The sequence below is a fragment of the Malurus melanocephalus genome, unplaced genomic scaffold (genome assembly GCF_030028575.1).
Source record: "Malurus melanocephalus ecotype Western Australia unplaced genomic scaffold, MMel_1.1 scaffold_46, whole genome shotgun sequence".
Lineage (NCBI taxonomy): Eukaryota > Metazoa > Chordata > Aves > Passeriformes > Maluridae > Malurus > Malurus melanocephalus.
The window spans coordinates 889,660-914,099 of record NW_026623278.1 but is presented as its reverse complement, the minus strand read 5'-3'; the positions used below and the strand labels follow the sequence as shown (position 1 = coordinate 914,099).

At 37.5% G+C, this 24,440-nt stretch overlaps 1 protein-coding gene across 1 annotated transcript in view; it reads right to left on the bottom strand.

Moving 5' to 3' along the window:
* The window catches only part of ASXL3 (ASXL transcriptional regulator 3), a 69,584-nt gene that overhangs the window by 6,027 nt on the left and 39,117 nt on the right, over nt 1-24,440 (bottom strand). The window contains exons 9-11 of the mRNA XM_057365034.1: nt 8,529-8,625; nt 7,941-8,046; nt 133-2,071 (exon numbers count right to left, since the gene is read on the bottom strand). Coding sequence (XP_057221017.1) covers nt 133-2,071; nt 7,941-8,046; nt 8,529-8,625 — 2,142 coding nt within the window. The remainder of the gene's footprint in view (nt 1-132; nt 2,072-7,940; nt 8,047-8,528; nt 8,626-24,440) is intronic.

The following is a 24,440-nucleotide window of genomic DNA, read 5'->3' as shown; positions in this document are numbered from 1 at the left end:
GCAAAACCATCAGTACAAACAACCTTCATACATCCACAAAAAAATACACCATGCACTGTGCCTGCATTCAGTTCGTGGAGGGAGATAATAAACATTTTCTTTCCAAGCCACCCTGTTTATTCATTACTTTACCTTAAGGGGTGGAACTCGGGGTTCCTCTCTGGGTGGCTGCTCTTTATCAGATGGACTCGTTGATGAAGCATTACGGTTCGGCTGATCATCATCAATTCTAGCTCTCTTCTCTTTACAGATTCCAAAACTGTGCTGTTCTGCTGTTTTCCTCTTTGGGATCTCTGGGTCTCTTTCATTTCTTATTTCTGGTGATTTTGTGGGTTCTAAGGACTTGGAAGAATGTGAACTCTCTAGACGACTTTGGGTGCTGCCTGTGAGCTTGTGAGATTTACTTCTGCACACTTCAGAGAACGTCGTTTTCTCTAAAGATGAGGTATATAGTTTATCATGTGGTTTTGATGGAAGCAATTCGATATTTTTGCCAAGTGATCCTTCTGATAAAACAGATACCTCCGAGGGCAAGAGTGTACCTTTCTTGTCACCTCTTTGCTGAAYGCTGTGATTTTTATTTTTGATCACCTCTGGAGGAGTGTGCTCTGGAATGGACGCAATGTAGGATTTCTCAGTTTCCGAATGTGACTTACATGGCTGGTGACTGTGGGTTTTGCTTTGTGACTCTTCCAATACTGAAGAATCAGCTATAATTGTTAGCGGACCAACTTTCATATTTTCAGGGGCACACGGAAGTTGTTTTGGCTGAACAAGATTCTCTTCTTGAACCACTTTAGGAATGACAGAGCTTTCTTCTTTCAGAGTGGGAAGGGTATCTTCCAACAAACATGGTGATTTCCTTTGCTGCAGAGTAASTCTTTCACTACTTGGGGAATTAGAAACTGGAGATATCTCTGACGGAAGAGGCAAACTATTTGCCACAAATGTTTCAGAAGTTAGAAGAACAGAAGATACTGAAGATGTTTCTGATGTTAAAGGCAAATCGGACATTGGAGATGTTTCTGATGTTAAAGGTAAATTAGAAGCTGGTGATGCCTCTGATGTCAAAGGTAAATTTGACATCAGAGATGCTTCTGAGGTTATGGGTGAGGTGGACATCAGAGAGATTTCCGACATTAAGGGTGTGTGCAAGTTTTCATCACTGGCCTTTTGCTGAATATCACCTTCAATGTTTTCAGTACTGGACACTTCAGATGAGCAAGCTGTTTCAAGAGATGCTGGAGTACAGGGTTCCTCTGAAGTCGACTGAGTGTCTCCTCCAGGAGAGGCAATACAAACTTCTGGACTTCCAGAGGAAAAGGAAGTTTCAGAAATACAGGCATTCTCAGACAACTGTTCCTCAGGGTCACTATGAAGCTCCATATCCACTGCAATGCCTCCAGCAGTGAACAAGGAGCCTTCCAAAGCAGCACTTTGCATTTCTGGCACAATTAGCTCTTTTGCAGACTCAGAATCCTTCTCTGTTGTACCACTGACAGAGTTTGTGGATGAAGCTGAYCGTGCTGGTGATATGCAATCCTCCAGCTGATCTACCACAACTGACATCTCCTCCTGAGGGCATTCTGACTTCAACTCTACTTTAATTTCAACGTGAGATACACTATCAGTTACATCATTCATCATGACACAGGATTCAGTGCTGTCTGCAAGCTGCACTGCCTCCCTTTCCTCATTTGTGCCAGTTGGACTTACAGACTCCTCAGAAAACTCATGCTCTGGTTTATGGTTCTCCTCTTGGCATTCACAAATACTTGTCTCKACCTCTTCAGCAATTTCCTCCTGAATGACTGATTCTTCAGGTATCAGTATATCCTCAGAATCTGTCGATAGATCCTTGACAGGAACCTGTTCCGTACTACAGTTAGATGGACTAYAATCTCTCTCTGGTAGAGGTGGAATTTTAGCACTTTTCTCCTTTTGATCCTTAAAAGTTGCTTGCTTAGAAGGACCAGGTGTGCCAGAAGATCTGCATAGAGAATCGCTTTCATTTTCATCATTGTTCTGCACTGCAGTGAGCTTCATTGATTCCCCTCTTGACATTCCCAATCTAAAGAAAAACAAAATTAAAATAGGTATCATCATCATATAAAGGATGAGGGAATAGGATGACCTTTCTCACCCATATCTTGTATTTACAAAAAATATGTATTTTCTGAATACGAATGAAGCATGGCTTGCCTAAATGGTGGCTAACTATTTTATATAYAGTTTTATGTATTTTGGAAACCTCACTGCTGAGATTTTCCTAGAAGTGTTAAAAAACATTAACATTTTTAGAGTAAGTTATCTATTATTCATTCTTTAACTATTTGACACCTGAACGAAACAAAAGAGCGAGCTACACAGATTCACCGCTATTCACACTCTGTTTACATCCCTATTTGTTTTGGGGGTTGTTTTTTGGTTTTGTTTTCTTTTTATTTTGTTTTGTTTTTTGAGTTGCTGGGTTTTTTTTTTTTTACTACCAGCACAATACTGCAATACTAGTCCAGTAGCCATTGCAGAATAAATGAACAATGTAACATCTCATAGCAGTAACAGTTGTAAAGGAAATCCCTTTTTCCCTTCTTCTTTGCTTTTAAGGTCAACACAGCCAGCAATCTGACAGAAGTTTAACATTCTTACGGAGCTAAACAATACGTATTTATCATCTAGGCATTCATTCTCAGAGATAAGTGCAAAGGAACCATATATATTGTGTCTTCTTATGAAGATTGTTTTTACCTTTGATTCTGAAAATAGTAGTTATATAAATTTTTATTACTTCAGCAGAATKAAAAAATCCACAAAGAAAACCCAAAACAAACCTAAAACCCAGAGATGATATAAAAAAGGTTATTTTAAAAAATGTGTGTGCTCTGACATYCTAATTTCCTTCTAAGGCCAGTGGGAGTATGGGCATTCAGCATCTTTAGTAAGATTTTCCAAGCAGACTTTATGCCTCAGCAATTCTGTAATAGTAGAAAATACACAAAAGCTTGGTGGGAGGCCTTAAAAGAAATTTCATGGTCTTAAGGATCTTCTAATCTAATAAACAGATCTCTGTTATCATTTTAATCAGAAAATACAGAAGAAAATGGRAACAAGCAAGCATAAAAGATACTCAGAAGCTATGAAAGCAAAATTGCTTGTCATTGTGTAGCCAGAGGATACAGAGATTACAAAGGCTTGTTCATAAGAAAGTACAGAACAGGCAAAAAAMCAAAATCAGTGGATGTGCATTCTAAAAATACTGAACAGATGTATTACAGTGAGAGCTACACACAGCCCCAAACCAACCCATCCTGGAACTGRCATCCTAAAAAGCACACTTAATAATTAGTATTGCCTACTACTAGGCACTTAACATAAACAAAATCTCCCTATGCCATCAATACTGAGGCAGGATCCTCTAGAGAGCAATTCAGAGCACATTCCCCACTCTGAATGCATTTCAGAAGATGTCTTTCTTCTGTATAGCCTGTAAGTTCCCCATACAGTTTAAGTTTAGGTTATAAGTTTAGGTGAAGGAAGTTTAGTTTACCTAGGTTTAGGTGAGTAGCTCCCTCTAAAATTCCTTGTGTTAAGGAGCAAAAGTTATCTCAGGAAAATGAGAAGGGAAAACAAATCCACTCCATTACTAAAAACTGAATCGATGGTCTATTTTCTCTAGCTGTCTTACATCATGAAAAGATATTGCCTGATGGTTATCTTTATGGATTGAAAATCAGCAAAGGAATGAAGGACAGGATAAAGGTGAATGAAACTGTCACATGGACACTACACAAATACACACATTCTAGTAGTGTATTGAAGATAAAGGACTGTAAGAAAAATAAGATAAAGCAGATTAGGGACAATAGAACATGTTCTGAATCTTAATCTTTTTTTTTTTTTTTTCCAATGGAAGTATTACCATGTTGAAGAAGAAACTGCAGTAAAGAAAAAGGCTTTCTGAAGAAGAATGCTCAAGATCAGCATGCTGAAGGCAATCTCAGATTGCAAAATAAACAGCTGATGTGTCTTCTTCCTTAGGGAAAAAGACACCCAAAGTTTGCAAAACAGCACAAAAATATGAGCACAGCAGCAAGCAGCCTTCAGTGAAAGTGCTAAGGGTAGGAGTGAACCGGTAAAGGGCACTCAGTCATCCAATAAAAAATCCGGAACAGCTACTCAAGGATACAGGAATGCTGATATTCTATTGCTGTGATGAGTAGTACTAGGCGGGGAAAACAAAGTAAGAAAAGGATTAAATCAGAAAAAAAAWTTAGAGGAGGTGTACCAAAAATTAAAGCTTTGATCTAGCTGATAGTACTATCCTGACATGTAATTCTAAAAAGTGGGAAAAGAAATAATATTTTGACATGATAGAGTATAACCCTTGCAATCTTGGAGCAACAGGCCAGAATAATGTGGATTTCTAGCAACATGCATCAGCTGATCCTAGATAAATGACTGCAGAATAAGTCTTTGTATTTTGAAGAAAGTCAGAGAGAGGAAAAATGAACAAACATGAGGAAGTGRAAAAAGAACAAAAATAGATGAAAGTAAACTACAACTGACAGTCTCACGATAAACAGCCTGGGTACAGATAAGAGCAAACATAAGATGCAATGCTTGGAGCTAACAGGGAAAAAGCACTCTAAAGTCTTTGATTGCCATCAACCGTGGAGTGTATAAAAATGTTTAAAAAGATTCTGCATCTATTAATGGTCCTTCTCCAAGCAAAGGCAACACTTGAATTTACTTATGGAATAGTAGAASATCAAATTTGTTTAAGTCAGAACAAAAATGCTGCYCTGATTGTAAAGTGRGCAAGWTAGCCTGTGAGACAGATTCATTTTGCAGACAGTGCATATGAGAAACAGCTCAGGGAAGCTTACAAATTCTGATAGTTCAGTCAATTCAACCTAGCTGAAAAGAGACAAAGCCCAATCATAATGAGAGCTAGTTTAACAACCAAAGTGAAGAAAGGTGAGAGAATCACGGGATATCCTGAGTTGAAAAGAATCCACAAAGATCACTGAGTCCAACTCCTGGCCCTGCACAGGACTGCCCCATGAACCAATACAAGATGGAAGCTACAGCAAAAGCCACCATTCAGTCAGTAAACACGAGAAAAAGCACTTAAGTCAGGAAAGTAAATCTGCCTACGTAACAGCCAAGCAGAAGAATGCAAGTGGAACAATGCAAGCAGGGGACAGGGCCGGGGGGGAGCAGATTCAATACGTCAGTCAAAATGGAAATTACGTGCAATATGATGTTTTGCATAACAATGTTGATATCAGAGACCTATGAARCCAAATGACATGTATCATCACAGAGTAAGCTATTATCTGCTAACYACCACAGTATCCAGCATTCAGCCAGCACAGCAGGACTGCTGGCTCTGCAGAACTATGAACATCATTYTCTGTGCATGTGACTGTCATTTTTGACTGAGGAACTCCTGCACYGCTGGTAATAAACTTCTACTTCTGGAAGGCCTTATACCAGTATCTTACACAACCCTTTCCTCCGTGAAAGGTTAGTCACTCTTGGTGAAAGGTTAGACTCTTCTCTTGACATCCATAATGAAAAGCCATTATGTTCTTTATCTGAAAACTTAACYGGTATTTTTTTGATACTAAAAGGATCAATATCTGGACTAAACTGAAGTCTCAAAGCTGTTTAGTAAGAAGTTAAGCACTTTACAAGAAGAAAGTCTGACACATTAAGAGCCTAGAATTTCCATTATATGTGAAGATAAAGTGCTGTAGAAAAAACACTCACACTGGGGGAAAGCGGCTAGCAAGAGTGCACAAAATAAAATACTAAAATGGATCTGTGCATTTCTTGTTTTGTTTTCACTACCTTTCCCATTGGTCTGAGGCAGTGGATTGTGAGAAACAGTACTGTTATTGAAAAAAAAAATTATTAAATCTTTAATATAATCACTTATATGAAGGGTTTCTTGTGTCCTGGATTTCTTAAGTGAAAAACATCTCATAGCAAAACTAAGACAACTTATGTGATGATGGTTCCCATTGTAYAATTTTTTCTGCTAAGTATTATGYATAAATTTSATTGARGTAGATTGAGAACTGACTGAACGGCAGATCCCACAGGTTTGTGACCAGTGGCACAGGATTTGTTTGGAGAGCTGTCACTAGTGGTGTCCCCGAAGGTTCAATATGAAGGGGCCKCCTCAGCRAGTTTACAAAGCTTCTGACCCCAGAGCCTGTGCAGGAGGACCTTGACAGGAGGGAGAGATGGGCAGAGAACTGCCTGAGGTTCARYAAAGGCAAATGCAGGGTCCTGCACCTGGGGAGGAATAACCCCAGGMACCAGCMCAGGCTGGGGAARGACCTGGGTGTCCTGGTGGACAATGAGCTGTCCATGAGCCAGCASTGTGYCCTGGGGGCCAGGAAGGCCAATGRTATCCTGGGCTRCCTCAGGARYAGCATCACCAGCAGATCCAGGGAGRTGATCCTGCCCYTCYRCTSAGCCCTGGGGAGGCWCATCTGGAGCGCTGTGTCCAGCTCTGGGTGTGCCCAGTTCTCAGTACAACAGAGACCTGGAGCTCCTGGAGTGGGTTCAGTGAAGTSCARYRAAGATGRTTGAGGGRCTGGAGCATCTCTCTGATGAGGACAGGCTGAGGGAKCTGGGTCTGTTCAGCCTTGAGAAGAGACTGAGGGGGCTTTATCAATGTCTGTAAGTACCTAMAGGGAGGGTGACAAGAGGATGGAGMCAGGCTCTTCTTGGYGGTGYCCAGCAATAGGACAAGAGGCAATGGGMAGAAACTGGGGAACAGGAAATTGCACCTGAATGKGAGGAAGAACTTCTTTACTGTGCAGGTGACCGAGCACTAGAACAGATTGCCCAGAGAGGGTGTGGAGTCTCCCTYACTGGAGATACTCAAGAACTGTCTGGATGCAATCCTGTSCCRTGTGCTCTAAAACAGGCTGACCCTGTTCGAGCAGGGAGCTTGGACCAGATGAAYCAYTGTGGTCCCTTCCAACCTTAGCCATTMTGTGGTTMTGTRATAYAATTWAAAAGTACTTAAAAATAAAATGAAAAAATCAGTAACTTTCAGATARCTAGTTTATAATTTATCATAAATTCCTAGTATTTTTAAAACGGAGATATAAATCTAAGTATTGATGAATTAACTTTTTAAAACAATTTCTGAAAGGAAAATGCTTGGATTTTAAGATGTGAATCTCTTTAAATTTTGTTGTATAAAAAAACATAGATAAGAACTGAATTTTCAAGTACTGAGGAATGCCACCTCTGCATATCTGAATGCCACATGAAATTGTGCTGACTCACCCCAGTTGTGCACCTGGAGTGATACTATATTTAATTTTAGTCAATTAAAKGTATTTATTTAGTCTTTGCATATCACTTCTAAAATTAGATTAGTCATTGTCACTTTCACTTGTCTCTAGCTAGTATTTCTTCTACGTCATATTCTTCTCAGGCCAACTGGCCATCTCTGTCAAAAAAACCCAACCCCATTTGATTTTAGAAACTTTGCAATTGGCCTAGGGAAAAAAAAACCAAACAAAAACATATTACAGAAACATTGCTAAACATTGCTACTGGTCTTCTCATCTGTAGAAGCTGTATTTATATTTTGTAGGAGGAAGGAACTGCCCTAATGCTATTTTTTAAAAGGTAATTAAAAAATATTCACATGCATGTGTCTTAAGCTCTCTTTGGAATGAATTTTTATGGATGAGTTGTGACTYTTTAAAAATGCAATTGTAATGCAAGTGCAGACATGTGACTATAATTCTACCCACAACTTCTTATATTGGGGAATGACTGCTCTTGATAACTGCRTTATTAAGTTTTACAGCATATGACTGTGCTGTGTGAAGCACAGAATTATATTTTCATGTCCCCCTAAAAGAAAATATAAAAAAAACCCTTTTATTCGCTTCAGTACTTACTTTTCACCATAAAACCTTTCAAAGAATTTTTCTTTCCAAGGTTCTGTTTTCTTTTCCTTTTCAATCTCTTGTCTGATGCGCAACTGCATTTCTGGTGTAAATTCTCCTAAAAAACAAATACTAACATATTGAATAAAAGTTGTCAAGGATTAGCTTAATATGGGTAATTATAAAYTGCAACTACAATGATGACGTACAGTGATTTCTGATACAGTCATCGAACAATGCCAAATGGAAACAATGAAAACCAAAAGGGAGAGTGACATAGAAGGATTTAATTTATCACATAACAACAGTGTTTCAAAGGTATATTGGCAGGATTTAGTTGCATGCATTCATGTTTCCAAGGCTGACAGTGATGAAAATACTTGGTTTTTTGGTTTTTTTTTCCAACTGTCAAAATAAGCTGCCACAGCAAGCTGCAAAAATGTACTCTAAATTCAAAATGGAATCAGCAATTTTTCTTTTGCTGAATTACTGGTCTATTACAGTTTCCATTCTAAAAGTATTTCTCAAATGCAGAAAAAGAGACGTTCCTCAATAAAAACAATTAACCTTGGGCAAACCTGAGAGCAAGCAGTGAGTTACCTTCTGCCAGTCGCTGTTTCCACCCTTGTGCTGCATATGCAAAGAACTCGTTATTTAGAGCGGAGCTACTGAGGCGCAAAACTCCATCGCTTCCCATCTAGAAAATAAGCCGATGGTAGCAGAAGATAGTGTCAGAAACAGCGTCAGCCAASATTACATCAAAACAGAGATTCAGTTAGGGGAAATGGGGGAAGTGTAGGCAGTGGGAAGAASAGAAAATGACTACTACTAAAACAGCATTTTCATGATAGTCGTTACTGTAAAAGGAAGTGAACTAATCCAGCATCAATGGGCTCTCTTCAGTCATAAGTGATGATAACTCAGTTTACAACTGATTAAAGTGCCTTAATCACAGCCCTRTCTTGAGACTATGTCTAGAGGCATTGTACACAATCAAAAATCAAGATCATTATTGTACTTGTGCATCTGCCTATAATATGGTACGAAACTAATTAATTAAATGTAATGAAGACAGTAACTTCACTCTTTCTAAATAAACCTCATATTCATGTTAGCTAATAAGCTTTATTGGCCAAAGAGTAGATGACAGKAATCCTTAACAAAAGAATTGATGTAAACTCAGCACTGAAACTGAGAACAGCTCTACTCATAATTTTATAGGCATCAAAAGTGAAAACTGTGGAAGAACATTAGAATTATTTGTATTTTCTACATCTGTCAAATATTCAGTAAGACAACATTAAAAGTCTTAATCGCAGTATTTTCTACAATCATTTTTAAAAGCCATTCAACTATAGAGCTATCTTTTACCATAAAACTTAGTGTATATTTTCAAGTTCATGAGGATGTATCCATTACCAAAGGAATTCYAATAATTGAAAAAAGTAATTATATGAAACAAATTAACAGTGAGTATCACCTCTAGCATAATAAATAGACAGTAAAAACAAATTAGCAAATTAAAAAGAGAGTAAACAGCAGAAGAGGTAATGCTGCTAGAACACTCACTACAAACATCCTTCAAGGTCATTTAGAGATAAATGTTTGACAACACTATTTGTACTCTAGCAGTAAATTCCAGCACATTTGCTGGCATATTAACAGATGTTTTAGCTAAGTAATATCCCCTAGTTCTCAGTGCCTGTTTCAAACAGGAGCCAGAAAGACACAGGCATGCCAGAAACACTGAATGATATTTAGATGCAGTTCCCTTGCTGGGCTCTATATTTCACTGATTATACAGGCTCTATTTTGAGAAGTCTTTGCTAATTTACTCATTGCCTTTTTGACATCCTGTCCCACAATTATCCCAGAGGAGTAAACCAAAAAGATATGAAGTAGTACCCAGAGAAATAGCAATAGGCATAGACTCTGAAAAACAGGCAATCCTGAAGCCATTTGATTACAGCAAGAAAACAGTATTTGCATGGTACAGAGTCCCCCAGCAGGATACAAACCTATAGCACTGCTCCCTGTGCTTTCCTGCTATATGGCATTGTTTTGCCAACATGTCAGGCAATTTGKGTTTAAGTGGGTTGGATATGTAATGTTTCTACACATCTCATGATGTGGGTTATGAAACACATGCATATTAATTACAGGTAGGCTATGACTAATGCAGAAACTAGAGAGAAACTGGAAAGGAACAGTGAAATGTGCAGCAGGAGCAGCAAGAAAATAAAACCAGTGAGGTGAGAAAGGCCACAAAGAACATGTATTTATTGTATTAATCAAACTGTCATGACACGTTTTATTCTTTCTGTAAAAATGAACTTTGCCAGAAATATTTAAATTCCAGAATTAATACATTAAAGTGAGATTTTAAAATACAAGAACCTCTTGCACTTAAACAAACAAACCAGTATATGGTCAAACCCAGCACTTTTCTAGAAAAAAAATTCTAGAAAGATGCAAAGTTACAAAGAAAAGAATCACAAATTACTAAATGTGTTCCTTAAGAAAGGTGTTGAAGCTACCTCAAGTTTCAAATAAAAGGAGATGAAATGGAAACACCCATTTGTCAATGCAGGTTCTAGTCCAATCTTCATTGAATTCGAGATTTGGTCTCTAAGCCTGGCAGTATTTTGCAGAAAAGAGTCATACAGACATGAAATTCTTATAATATTTAACCACATTTAACTGCAGGCTGTGTTTGAAAGGTATGAACCCCCTGAAACTGCATGGCTCAGCTAATGGCAAACAGTACAGCTGTATCACCAGCCAGATCAAAAGATCTCATAAGAAAATAATGATTTGTGGACATAATTTTCTGTTAAATTAACAAAATTATCCAACTTACTCTAAGGTCACACAACTACTAGATTTCAGGCAAAACTGGAATGTACCACAGTAAGTGGGGAAAGAGATTGCCACTTGTCAGCAGCAATCCACTATCAGATTGCATTAAACATAATATGAAACTGCAGCCAAGTGTGATTGAGCTATTTCACCAGACTGCATAAATGAAGAGCATTATAGAGACTGCCAAGTTATATTACCATGTGAATACAAGAAGAACAGTATTAGGTCCATTGTAACCCTGCTGTTATAAGGACAGGAGAAAAAGCAAGCTTTGCAGGAAGAGTTACCCCACCTTTTATTTTTGTTGACTAATATACTTTGGGAAAAAGTGCCAAGTTTCTGGGTGCAAATTTCTCACAAAGTTTCAGAAAAGAAACTATGAACCCCAAGCTAAATGCTAGAAAAAGGTCCAAACAAATTCAAATGTGAGCTAGTTCACCTGAGAAAAAAGCACAGGCTGGAATTTCAGAACATAAAGCAAAYGTTAGCAAGGTCATGGGTAAAGGTCATTAGTTCTTGTGGACCAGAAAAAAAAGCCAAGTAGTAAATATCTGTGAAAGTAAAAAAGGAAGGGGAAACTAACACCCGTAAAAATAGCAAATAGGGAGAATTAAATTGGTTTCCTAAGAAGAAAAAATATTATAGGTCAACTAACAATGGAATAATAGACCACTGATGAACTGTACCAAGAGACAGATGCACATGGTGCTGACCACTTTAGATATGCACTGCAGCAGCTTACAAGTACTGGGGAGCTACGTCCAAAGATTGAAAAGATGATGTTAAAGATGCTTAGGTTGAGAAATGCAAGAACAACAAACTCAACAAGATGCCACTGCTTGACTTTGCAACMATCATTGCCTCTTATGAACTGGTAGAGGAGGACCTTTCCTGAGACCTGTGTTCACGGGACCACATAACTCATGGAAGATTTACGTAGCTGGAACAACTGAAACCTAAACACAAGAGCATCTGATGATACAGAAGCTGGAGACACACTAATTAATTAAAGGAGAAGCTTACAATGTTCTATTTTAATATAACATGAAATAATATTTCAGGCTTAAACATTATAGAGGGATGTATGAAAGGAGACATAATCATCTAGACTTGGTACACATATGGATACCAATGTTAAAGATGGAAGAAATAAAGAGGTGTGCAGTCCCAGTGACTGACAAACTTGCTCAGGAATTTGAGATCAAATAATTTTTTGGGAATTTGCTGGGAATGGAAYAGGAAGAATTTGTTCCACCATTAAAGCTCAAAAAGAAAAGGATGAGGACAAAAAGACTAAAGAGACTCATAACGGCCAAAGAGAACAAGAAAATGAAACAGAAATTTTGAAGATGTTATAGAAAGAAAAAAGCACTAAGCAGAAAGCAGATACCACTACCCAAACTAAACTAACAAGAAGTTCAATTGTTAAGCCCTTTTTGGTTCATTTAAAGATTTCCTCACAGTGAAAAATAGTTTGAACATGTTGGAACAGACAAAGCCCAAGTAATTTTACATCTAGCTGTTTTGAAAGAGTCCATCAGAAACAACAAAACTAACAAAGATGTTTCATGCTTTTTCTCAATACCCTAGTCATGCGAAATAAGGCTGACATATTTCATGCTCTGTTAAACTTGGAAGGACTAAGAGGTCATCCTTCTACARTGTTAGCTAACAACCTCTACAGAAACATTTTCTTACTTTACCTGGAGAATGCATTTTCACCTACGTCAACAAGCTAAAGTGGAAATTTTGATGGTATGGAGTATATTCACTTGTCTAAGCTCTGATGATAGAGAACACAATTAACCACTAGCTCTAAATTAGAATTTGGAGAAATATGCCAATAAAGAAGTTCTTAAAAACATTGTTAATTGTTATGGTATTTTGAAAATGCTGTCCAACAGAGACAGTGTGTTAATGAGCTGGGACAACAAACATTTCTTGGAAAGTTATTTTATTATTGGAAAGTTATGTTTTATTCTGTTGGGCTTTAAATGTCTGTTTTTTTCCAATGAAGCACAATGCTAGAATTATGTTTTCTAATTAATACTTTCATGCAGAATTCACAATGACTTTTGAAAGTTTCTCTTTTTATTGAAAGCAAACAAAAAACCACCCAACCCCAAAACATATCTGCTAAAACCCAGCATCCATTTGCATTACAAAGCAAATGTCAAACAYTCTTATCAAAAAGAACTGAGTAACCTTTCTAGAACAKCTACTTCAATTATTTTCCTCCACATTTCCCTGAAAATTCTCTTCTGAAAATAAGGCAGGGATTAATTTTTTAGCACAATCTGAAGATGCACCCTGGTGGTTTACTAAATATACAGCAACTACTGCATACTACGGTGTACTGGTCGRTTACCTGATTTTGGCTAGAATCCTCAAAAGAYAAGGAATTAGTCARCCTRTTATTTCTATATTTCTTTSGAATKATTCAAAATGCTAAWGCATTTATAAAATTTCYAATGATCCACTGTATGCAGTTTTCRTGCAGTATAGCAAGTATAGTAACATATTTCTTACATTATTTGTGAATATCATGCCATTTGACGAGAATYATAGAATMGTTTGAGTTGGAAGGGRCCTTTTAAAGGTCATCTAGTCCAAWCYCKCTGCAATGAGCAGGGACAYACTGAAYTATCAGAGGGACACATTTGCCATCACATGTCTCAAAGCCTCATCCAAACTGACCTTGAGAGTTTCCAGGATGGAGCACCTACCATCTCCATGGGCCACCTGTTCCACTGYTYCACCACCCTCTTCAYAAAAGMCRTTCTTCCTYATATCYCAYCTATATCAACCCTTCTTCAGTTTAAAATCACTACCCCTCAGTCCTACAGCAACAAGCCCTGCAAAGAAGTTTGTCTCCATCTTTTTTTACAGACCCAGCCATCCCAATTCTCTCAAAATCAAAACCCRCCAAACAAAAATACAAATATAAAASTAATCAAAAATCAGCAAGARARKKRAGATTCATCCAAATGAAGTGTCCAGTGATACTCCTTTTTTATACACTTTCTAAAAATTGCTATTACCTCTATATTTCATCTTGGTGAAAGAACAATCYTATAATTCACATACTTTCCCAAAGGTATGTAAAAGAAATTATCTGCAAAAGATGGAAGATATGAGAAGATACATTTTGATGCTTTCGCATTAAATCTTCCAAAATATTACAAATGAAAAATTTAGCAGCATTTATAACACACAAAGGAAACATTACATTTTATTTATGCATTTGGAGAGAAATGACTGCTGTTTTGTAACCTGAATTTGTAATAAATGCAATTCTCCAGCGCTGGGCACCAGTATCCCACTGACCTGTGGTGCTTGCACAGTGCAGACGGAGCATCTGAAGATGCAGCAACTTTAGTGACTGACTGTCTGAAGGCAAACACTTTAGAGAGCCTTATGTTCAAGTATTGACTTGATCTACATCATCTGAAATGAGGCAACAAGGGCAACAGAGACCATGTGATGAACCTCARGAAGGTGCTGGTAAGTGTGATACCTGCAAAAAGCTACCATTGCCACTGCTCATGTCTCTCCCCCTTCACTCTAAGAATACTGCCAGACATGAGATTGAGTKGATCAGAGGTGACAAGGAGACTGTAAGGAATCATCATGGAACCTAGAGGTCTGTTGATATTTTTATCAGCACTGACAGACATATACTGGCATGAAGTGGTGGTTTAGTAGGTGCTATAGGCAGAATGGCTTTGTCATCTTCACCAYGTGGTCATGACCCAAGAAGGTTTAGAGATAAGGCAGTAGGTAAGCATGAATTGAAAACTGCCCTTGTGGAGGAAAAGAACATGCTCTATAGACCTATTTGTTAATTTCTCCAGAATTTGAATGCTGTATTTATATACCCGKCCCAATAGCATGGGCAAATCAAATTCAAGTAAATCCTGTTCTGTGATCCACTGCCAAAATAAGTTTATTTCTAAAAGGAGGGGTTAAAGAAGAAGATAATGTGATGGAAGTGGTATATTTATTTCAGTCTTTGATGGCTGAACACTAATGCTAAAACTACAAATGGTACGTAGGAGGACTTGGAAGATTTAGCTGACAACCGACATTTTCACTTAACTGGCAAAATGACGATCTGATAATTCATGACTGATAGTAATAGAAAAGATGAAGCTTGTTTGTGAAAAAATAAAAAAAAGAGACGACAACAGAATTTTAAAAAATGTGGTTTGAGTAGGCATACTTTCATAAATGCAGAATTAGTTGGAAGAATCCTGAAGAACATGGTGTTAGTGAAAAAGGAGTTTAAAAACTGTCACAGTGCTTTAAATAAACAATGCTGACCACATGGAGTGCAAAGCCTCCTGCAAAGGAGTAAYGGGGATTGTACAAGAAGACCACATTGTCTTAGTTAGGACCTCACTGCTGATCTCACAGCATGCAKGGAATGGAAACAAGGTCAACTTACTAAGCAAGAATGCCAGAGCAGAACACAGTATAWTGGGCCAAAATTAGACACAGTTGGAAAGGGACACATCAAACTCCAGAAGAAGTAATTTTGTAAGCACATTAAAAGCAAGAAGATGATGAAAGAAAAAAAAAAAAAGTCCACTGTACAACAGTGGGGCAAAACTAGAGAAATACAGAGACAAAGCTAATGTTCATACTTCCTTTTTTTGCGTGAATCTTAACCACAAATCTGCTGAGTTGAGATGCTTAATGCAATTAATACTAGCAGCAAAAGGCGAAAGGGTCACAACTGACCTTGAACAAGCAAGGATCTCAACAACCACCACTTAAATGCATTTAAATCATCTGGGCTTGATAGCCTAACCTGTTAAATGCCCAGATATGAATCTATTTCAGAACTGTTAAAAGATGGATTTTGGAGAAATGAAGAGTAGAAATGCAAAATTACGCATGCTAGTTCTACACATATAGCACATATGTATCACCTGTGTCTAAAGAAGGRAGTAAGAACAGCTAAGGACTTACAGACTAGCCAGCTTCAGAACTCTGTGGCCTTTATATTTCATGATACTCAAGGCCATGATATGGACATATTCTGAGCAGACACAACCCAGAATCTACAGGGGCCCTTTAACATTTTGAAGGAGATGGGTGCTAGCCTGTCAGTTGACCCAAGAAACCTGTGTTAAAATACCTTGTTTCTTCCCCTTGTCTTTATGTTCTGGAAAATATGTGCAATGGTTAAAGCACAAAATAGAATCATGGGCTCTTTTATGTTGGAAAAGACCTTTACCACTATCAAGGCCAAGCATTAACCCAGCACTGCCAAGACCACCACTAAACCACAAGGTATCACACTATACACAACTGTCTGGAAATTAAACAGGAGCTGAGCAAGAGCCAACACAGATTTGTCATGAATACATCAGAGCAGATAAGTCTATTTTCTCTCTGACAGCATAAAAGGCCTTGTGCTAGAAGAGARGCAGCACAAATTGTGTTACTTGATRGTAACAATGCAATGTTGCTTAACATTTTCTTAAGCAAAGCCAGGATATATATGYTGTAAATAGAGAAAAGAGCTACTCAGAACCCAAGAATTACTCAGAATTCTTTATTTAGGGAACTATTATTTATTTATTATCAACTGGGAGTCTGTAWATTCAGAGGCATGATAAAAAGATAGAAATAATTTGAAAATAATATCAGTCAGCGAGTGCACTGAAATGCCTCTTAAGGAAAAGAAACAAGAACCCAGCAATCTCTACACTCTACACGTAGATGCCAAAATGAACAAAGAGTCAGAATTGCAGCAAGAGATTCAGATCAGACCCTGAGGAAAAACTTTCTATCAGTGAAAACAATGAAGCACTAGATTTCTTTGGGAGAAGCTGTGAATTCTCCGCCACTGAACAGCCAAAAAAAATGTTTTAGACAATATAAAGAAAAGCAGACATTGTTAATTTTGCCTTAATGTAGAGAAGACAAGATAAATAGTCCTTTTTTGCCATGTTTTCTACATCAAGAAGGTACATCAAATTGCCATCTCTCACATGATCCTTAAAAAGAAAACTAAAAGTGTTCTCTCATGTATTTAACTTCTGACCAATTGCCAACCTCAATTCTCAAAGAAAGGTGCTTAAGAACCAGTCCTTGCCTTCTGGCTTCCAGGTTTCTATACTCCTAATGTCCTTCCAGTGGAGTCACTCTATGCAGTCTAATATAACTGACCACAGCTTGTGATTCGTGTATGGAAATGCCCCTCATTTGGACAGAATGACCTTCAGAAACACTGTGATTTCATAAGATAAWGGCTTAGCTTGCCTGCATGCAATTAAAATCTTAGATTACACTCAGTTTCTGGAACCATCACTCTCAAACACAAACCTGTTGTATCTGCCACCACTTATGCTTCATAATGGCTGGAAGGATCCTTAGTCATTCATGACAACATTTTTCCTAGCAGYTGATGGCTTGAAGCATATTAGAAGTCAAGGTAGATAACTCTCTGCCTTGAGGCCAAGTGTGGTACCTCATTGAATAGATTTCTCTTTAAGCCCAAGAGACAGAAATTCTCATTGGGAAATATTGAATGGCTGCAGAGAGTAGCAGTTTTATAACACCATTATAACACTTTCTCCACAGAGTGTTTTTCATAATAAAGTGAACGAGGTACTTAAAAGGGGAACAGAACTTATTACTGYATGTGGACCTGTTAGTCCCTGGACTATTCATGTTCTGACTGACACATTCTTCAGAAACTAACAAGATCTGCTTGCACTTATAAAAGCCTAAATTCTSTACAATGATGCAAAACAATCATTATCCTGTTCACTACTTTGGCTAATGACCTGGGAACCAATTATGTCAAGGAGTTATCCACAGCTAGAGCTCTCCTTGTTAAATAATAGATGGCAATTATAAAACTTAACTTGTAYCCATCTGCAAAATACTTTAAAGTGAACTCACATGTATTTCTAGCATGAAAATAATTGAGTAAGTTTCTCCATTTCTTATAGAATACTGCTGACTGTTCAAGTATGCCATTACCTATCTAAAAGTCATTTTTCCACTACCATTCAAAGAGATTGTGATAAATGGGACCAAACTAAAAGGATGCTCTAACAGTTGGCAAGTGTATAATAGAGAATGAGTGTGAATGCACTTGGGTTAAAAGGAAAAGCAGCTGTAGTTGTCACAAAAAATCTGTGAGCTCTGTTAAACAATGGCTGCATTTCTCATGGTAGTGTTTCTGCTACACAACTCAATGCTAAGYAAAGATGCTGCATTTTTCAGCATTTAGTCATATCTGAGTGGTACCATATGGTAACAATATCAGATCAAAGCAGAGGTTGAACTAACCCTTGATAATTGCAAGGAACAGATCTTGTAGATAAAGCTTGTGAAAGACCACATAATAGCCAATTACTAAGAAAGCTGTCAAATAAAAGTTTTCTGTTTCTATTTAGTTTAGCTGGCCTAAGACTGAAAAAGGGAATTTTAATATCCATAAATATTTCTGTCTGTTTGATGTAACTGTGGCTACGACTCATATATATGAATCCATCTTCTATTTATATCAGTGAAACTGTGGCAGCAAYCAATACTAACTTTTAATATGCAAAAGTCTTCCATGGGTTAGTTGCCTATTGTATGAAATACAGCAGTTGATTGTATTAAATTTGATGCTCTTCACTTTTAATTTTGTTCTGGTAGATTAAAAAGCTCAAGTCCAGTAATTTTTCTTTAGGCATTTTTATAGCTTGTGCAAATTTTAGTRCCCTTCTCTGGATTCTTTCCACAGCTTCTGAAATGAACTGGACATTTTTTATACTGAAGATGATGACTTAATAGTATTTATTTAATGAAAGGGTATTTTGTTTAGTGCAGCCTCCCTGATGTTGTTGCTTAAAGATTGACTGAACACATGTTTTTGCTGAGCTGTCCATAATCATGACCATATTTTCTCTTCAAATTTGATTTATAAACTAGAAATTAAATAACCCACATAATTTCCAATACAAAATAGTGTATKATTTCCTACACGAAATCAAAGAGTGGTTTGGGTTGGAAGGGACTTTAAAAGGTCATCTAATTCCAACTCCTGAAAGGTCATGGCCTGAGACACCTTCCAMTAGGCCAGGTTGCACAAAWCCCTGTCCTCAGAAGTAYCTGTATGCGTGATAGRTAACCTATCAAGTTAAAGCACAAGCCTTCCATTCATCTCCCAGGCCTAGAAGAACCACATTGAAAGTACTAACATGTTCGTGTTATTGAACTGCAATAAYACACTTCAGATGGAAATAAAAATCAGTTTCTAGTATGTCCAAGGATGGAGAASTCACAACCTTTYTAGGCAGCCTGGACTGTCACTAAAAAAAGTTTTGCTTTATGTCCATATGAAAGCTCCTGCCTTTTTGTTTGTACCTACTGCCTCTGGTCATGTCACATCCTCTYACACACATTGGTAAACCTGCCCCTGGTCTCTCTCTTAGCTAGGCAAAGTCCTAGAACTGGACAAGGTAGTCCAGGTGTGGCCTTACAAGTGCTGACTTAGATGGGATGGTCTGTTAAACTCACGTCACAATGGCATTCATGCCACTGCCTCTTTCTGACCCTGACCCCTAAGACCTGAACCAGATTGTAATCCACCCTATAGAAGAGGTCCATACTCATGCTGATCCCCTTGAGGGCAACAACCACTCCCCTTTTCTTCCCTGCCTGTCTTTTGTTTCATGCCAATGATTCTGATATACATAAAAAAAAGGAAAGAGAAACATGCAGAGAAAGGCACCCCATAATACCGGACAGAAGCAAAAAAAGGAGGGGAATGAACAGCTAWGGAGTCAGTAATTACCAAGTTTAATACAAAATATTGATGATTTCAGGTGTATAGGACACAGATGGTAGGAATGTGGAAGAAGTAATGCAGCTGAAGATGTAGAACACTTAAAAAAAATAGACAAGCTTGCAAAACCCACAGACACAATAGGATAGCAACTGTTCCTTTGCCTAAAGATAAGGAACACTCAAAGGCTCATATCAAACAGAAAAAATGCACACATTTACACAGTGCCATGACTGATGAAAAACTTATCCTTTCTTAAACCAGTCACTATGTATTTAAAGCCAACAGTGGAGAAGTTTCTGAGCAGGAAGTATCTAAACAGGAATATAAGAAAAATACTTCTGACAAGATGCAATTACCAGGACCATTTTGCTGTTGTGATTACAAAACATCTACAGTAACACTGAGAAATACATGAATGTTAAATTAATCCAACACCACATACTTAGGTAAATACAGCAGTACATGGTCTGACTTATGTAAATACAGCAATACATGGTCTGACTCAAGAGCTGCTGCCAGAGCAACAAACTTGGCCACCACAGTTCAGGTCTGGGGAGGTGACATGGATAAGTACCAACCCATCCTATGGCTCTCTCAGCAATTCTGATGTACCTCAACTTGGGTGTTCATGTTCACTCTGTATATGCTCTCTTCCATGGGTCTCATCTTTTCACAGTGAAGGATAAAATGATTCAGAATATGGCTAATTTTCTCAGTTCTGATTATGGAGTTATCAATTTGTATAAGAAAAGCTCTTTGTCATTACCACCTGATCCCCAACATAACATAAACAGTTTGCCTTCGAATACAAAATGAGAARACAGATTTTTGAAAACAGATGGTGAAAGTGATTCTGAGTATTACTTTAGTCCTATAAAAAATCAGATTAAACTTAGAAGTAAAACATCAAAGGATGAAAAAGAAAGTATCTACTACTATAGGAATAATTGCTTCAGACATGAGGAGAAAAGAAAAAAGCATCTTTTAGAGAAAGAAACAAAAACCTTTTCCATCTTCACTAAAGTGGGAAATATGCCGAGTAAGACCAAAGAATTGCAAACATATGTTTTCAAAATGAAATGTGACTTGTTAATTTAGACCTTGTCTAAATCAAGAAGACAAGTGGGATAGCTATATTCATTCCAATACACTGTCGTGTCAAAAAAAGACAATAGAATCCAATCTGTTTGAGCTCAGATGCAAGAAMTTAGATGAAGAATTTAAGGCAAATAATAAATCTGGCAAAATRAAAAGATAAAGCATGCTTTAAAATGGAAGAAAACTCATGCGAAATAGAAAGAAAACCAGAACATGCAGCAAACTGTACCTTCTAACTGCATTCAAATTCTAGAAGTAACAATTAACAACTTTTTTTTTGTGATACATACTTCAYGTAATTAGGGAACCCAAGCATGTCAGAACACACAGCAAACAGCAAGTATTATAAAGGGACTAGGAAAAAAAAAAGGCACATAAGTCTGGGGGAAAAATAGGCAAAGTAGAAAAACATATATGGATTGTGATCAAGGCAAACATGTATGAACTTGTCTAAAACGAGATCACTAGAGACTCTGAAAAAATTAAATGCTCMTATTTTGTGGAGAGTGCAGGAAAAGGGATATAAACTGACAGGGTCTATTCACCTAGCTTTCAATAAAAATTATAGATGTGTACCATGAGCCCAAGAGGCAGAAAGTGAGGGGAAGTTACATGTAAGCATCTAAAATTAGTCAGTTATTTTTGATGAGTGTCATAAGTGAAAATCCTGCATCGAATCCCTTTTCTCTAGGCATTAGAAAACACTGCTCTTCTATGCAAAAAAAAAAAAATGGCTGCATGTCCTTAACACAAAAATAAAATTTGAGTTTAAATAATTCAAAGAATAGTAATTTCTGAAATAATTAGCAAAAAATGTCTCAACTTCTTTTTTCTCTTTTGGATTTAGGCCAAACAAATATATTGGAAAAGGGTGAGGGGAGGTGAGGAAAAGAGAGAGTGTGAGAGTAAGGTGAAGAGGGGGAGAGATTGCTGCAGAAGCATGGATGGATCAATTCTGCTCACTCTTCCTTTTGCTGCACCTGCATCCCACATCCTGTTTCCAGTCCTCGGCTGTCTTCAGATTCAGAACTGTATGGAATGTCCTGCTCTCCATCTAATTCCAGTGCAGCCCTACAGTGGCAACACTGGAGGCACTGCAGACCAACTCATACCACAATTATTAGCACTTTGTGAGGGAGGTGCAGTTGAAACACTACACACTGCAGTACTGCAGTGCATCCTTAAAAGCTTACATAACTTGGAGCACATCAGCCCCTTGTGCCCATATAGATTACCACTTATGTCCACATACTAGTTACACTCTCGTAACACAGCTCCTAGCACACAGTTTTAAAAAGGCACTTATGTGAGGCACTTATTTTCCCACTGAAAGGGAGGTGCTTTTATCAGTTCTCTTTTTAAAGTAATAATAATTCTGTCAAATGTAAATGGAACTTGTATGGCATAAGAAGTCCTCYTTTTTTAAGCACTAACAGCTGTGCACCGTACTTTATGAAACTTACTTGAAGGGAACAAGAGGGGAACAAAAGCTTCACTAGTTTGCATCAGAAGAACAACCTAGAATGAAGGGCTCCTTACACATCGGAAGGACTTATGGGAAAGGATGCTGCAGAGATAGCTGTGGCTCTTGTATTTTTAGCTTTCAGGGGGCACATGTGTCCTCGCTGATGTTCCAATTGAGTTTAGCCTTGYTACAGACAAAAGCAAATGCAACAGTTCTGCTAACACCTCGGCAGAATTTGCTCTTAAAGGTGAGACGTTTAAAGTGTGACAAGAGCTTGTAACCAGGGCTTTAGAAATCAAACAAGAACTTCCACAACATGGATGCAGCAAGGTGGAAAACACTTATTCACACTTCTGAAATACAGTGACCAAGCCTGCAGAAACATGAAACTATGACACTTAATCAAAAATGTAAAGCTTTCTATTTACATATGTAGACATACTAATACTGAGAAGGACCTCTAGGGGTTACTGCAAACAAGCAAACAAGAATTCCATTACCACATCAATCAGGCAGCCAGATTGCRATGCAATTGCAGTGAGACTTTCTGGACTGCCTAGGGAAGTTGAAAGAGTGGCTTTCTYGTAGCTAAAGACAACTGGGATTTTGAAGTGAAATAGTTCAGCTTTCAACTCACGTAGAGTGAAACTGATGTTGTTGTTAATATATGACTGTGAAATATGGACATACACCATCCACACATGTGTGTTAGGTAAAATAAGTATTCACTTGCTGCATAAGGATAGAGGGCCAGCTGGGGGTAGTAACCAGTCTGAAAATCCTTGCCTGCTCAGCTCAGGGTTGAGATCCAGAATTTTATTGAAAAGGCAGCTTCAATCACTGGAGTTTCTTCAATTATCTAGTCTGTAAGATACCTGCATTAAAACTACCTTAATAAAGCTGTACAAATAAAGCACATTACAATGACACCATGCTGTCCACATCAACCAGTAAAACCGAAGAAAAAATGTCAGCTAAAGGGAGAAATGTGACATAAAATGACCTTCAATTACTGCACACACAGGGGTGCCAATTTAACAGCTTTTTAAATATGCTTAGGTGCAGATAACATATGTTACATTTAACCTTCAATTGCAAATATTCTCCTCTGAACGAAATGTTTTTGTCATAACCCTAAAACTATTTCAATATAAAACTCTAACATTTACAGGAACATAATAATAAATATTTGAAAGCAACTGATAGAGAATGGCAAAGGACACACCTAAAAGGTTGTAGAATCTGCAAAAAAGGCAGCTAAGCGAGGTAAGGTAACCATTTAAATACCACTACACAGTAATTCCATGGAGAGAAACATAAAACAAACCTGGAAGCAAATAATACACGCAGAACTAATTTCTGCAGTTGGTCTTTTTATAAAGGAAATTCTGCAAAATACCAATGGCACATATAACCCTCAAGCACTGAAGAACACAATAAAGCAAGCAGAAAGATGGTTACATTGCTACAAGAAAGAAACTGTGAAAATCAAGCTTTGCTTACTCTCTTCTAATATRAAACTAATATACAGTAAGCTATATACTAAATACTAAGTGTTCAGAATGTCAGATACCAGACTTCTCTTCTTATCTTTTACAAGTAAAAGAATATTTTGAATTATTCCCACTCTCCACCACAGAATTCCAACTGAAGTGCTTGGGAATAGAAATAATTTGTGCACACCAAAAACAATGGTTACCTTTTGCTATCATTGCTCAAATTGTAGGAACAGATAATAAGCTGATTCATATTGCATGAAAACAATGAGTTTTGAATACATAACCTCCCCCTAAATTACTTATTATTTTAAACAAAACAGACTAAATTGCTGACATCATGATGTGCCTTTTTTCAATGCAGGGTGAGAAGGAATCTTTGCAAGGTGACAGAATCAAACTGGAAATGCCAGCACCAACCTAAATCGAACAGGCCAGGACAGAAATACAGAACCTGCACTGACCTTAAAATAAAAGGATGCTGTGATGTAGCACATAGCAGTAGTAGCACTGACCCAAAAGACAGTAATTACTTTGGGATTCACTGATTTAGAAATTAAAAGAAAGAYAGCAAGATGTGTTTTGGCTCACTTTGGAGTTCTTAGATTTGTATATCAGCTTTTTCTTTTTAGTAGACTAACTTGCCACAAACCCGAAATATTCACAGGCYCTTCTACAATACTACATGACTTAARTAATTCTTTAAGAGTATTGAAGTTTTTAATTTGAGTAACTAACTTGACAATCTATAAACTGTAGATAAAAGATAGATAATTGCTAAGTTTCTTTCA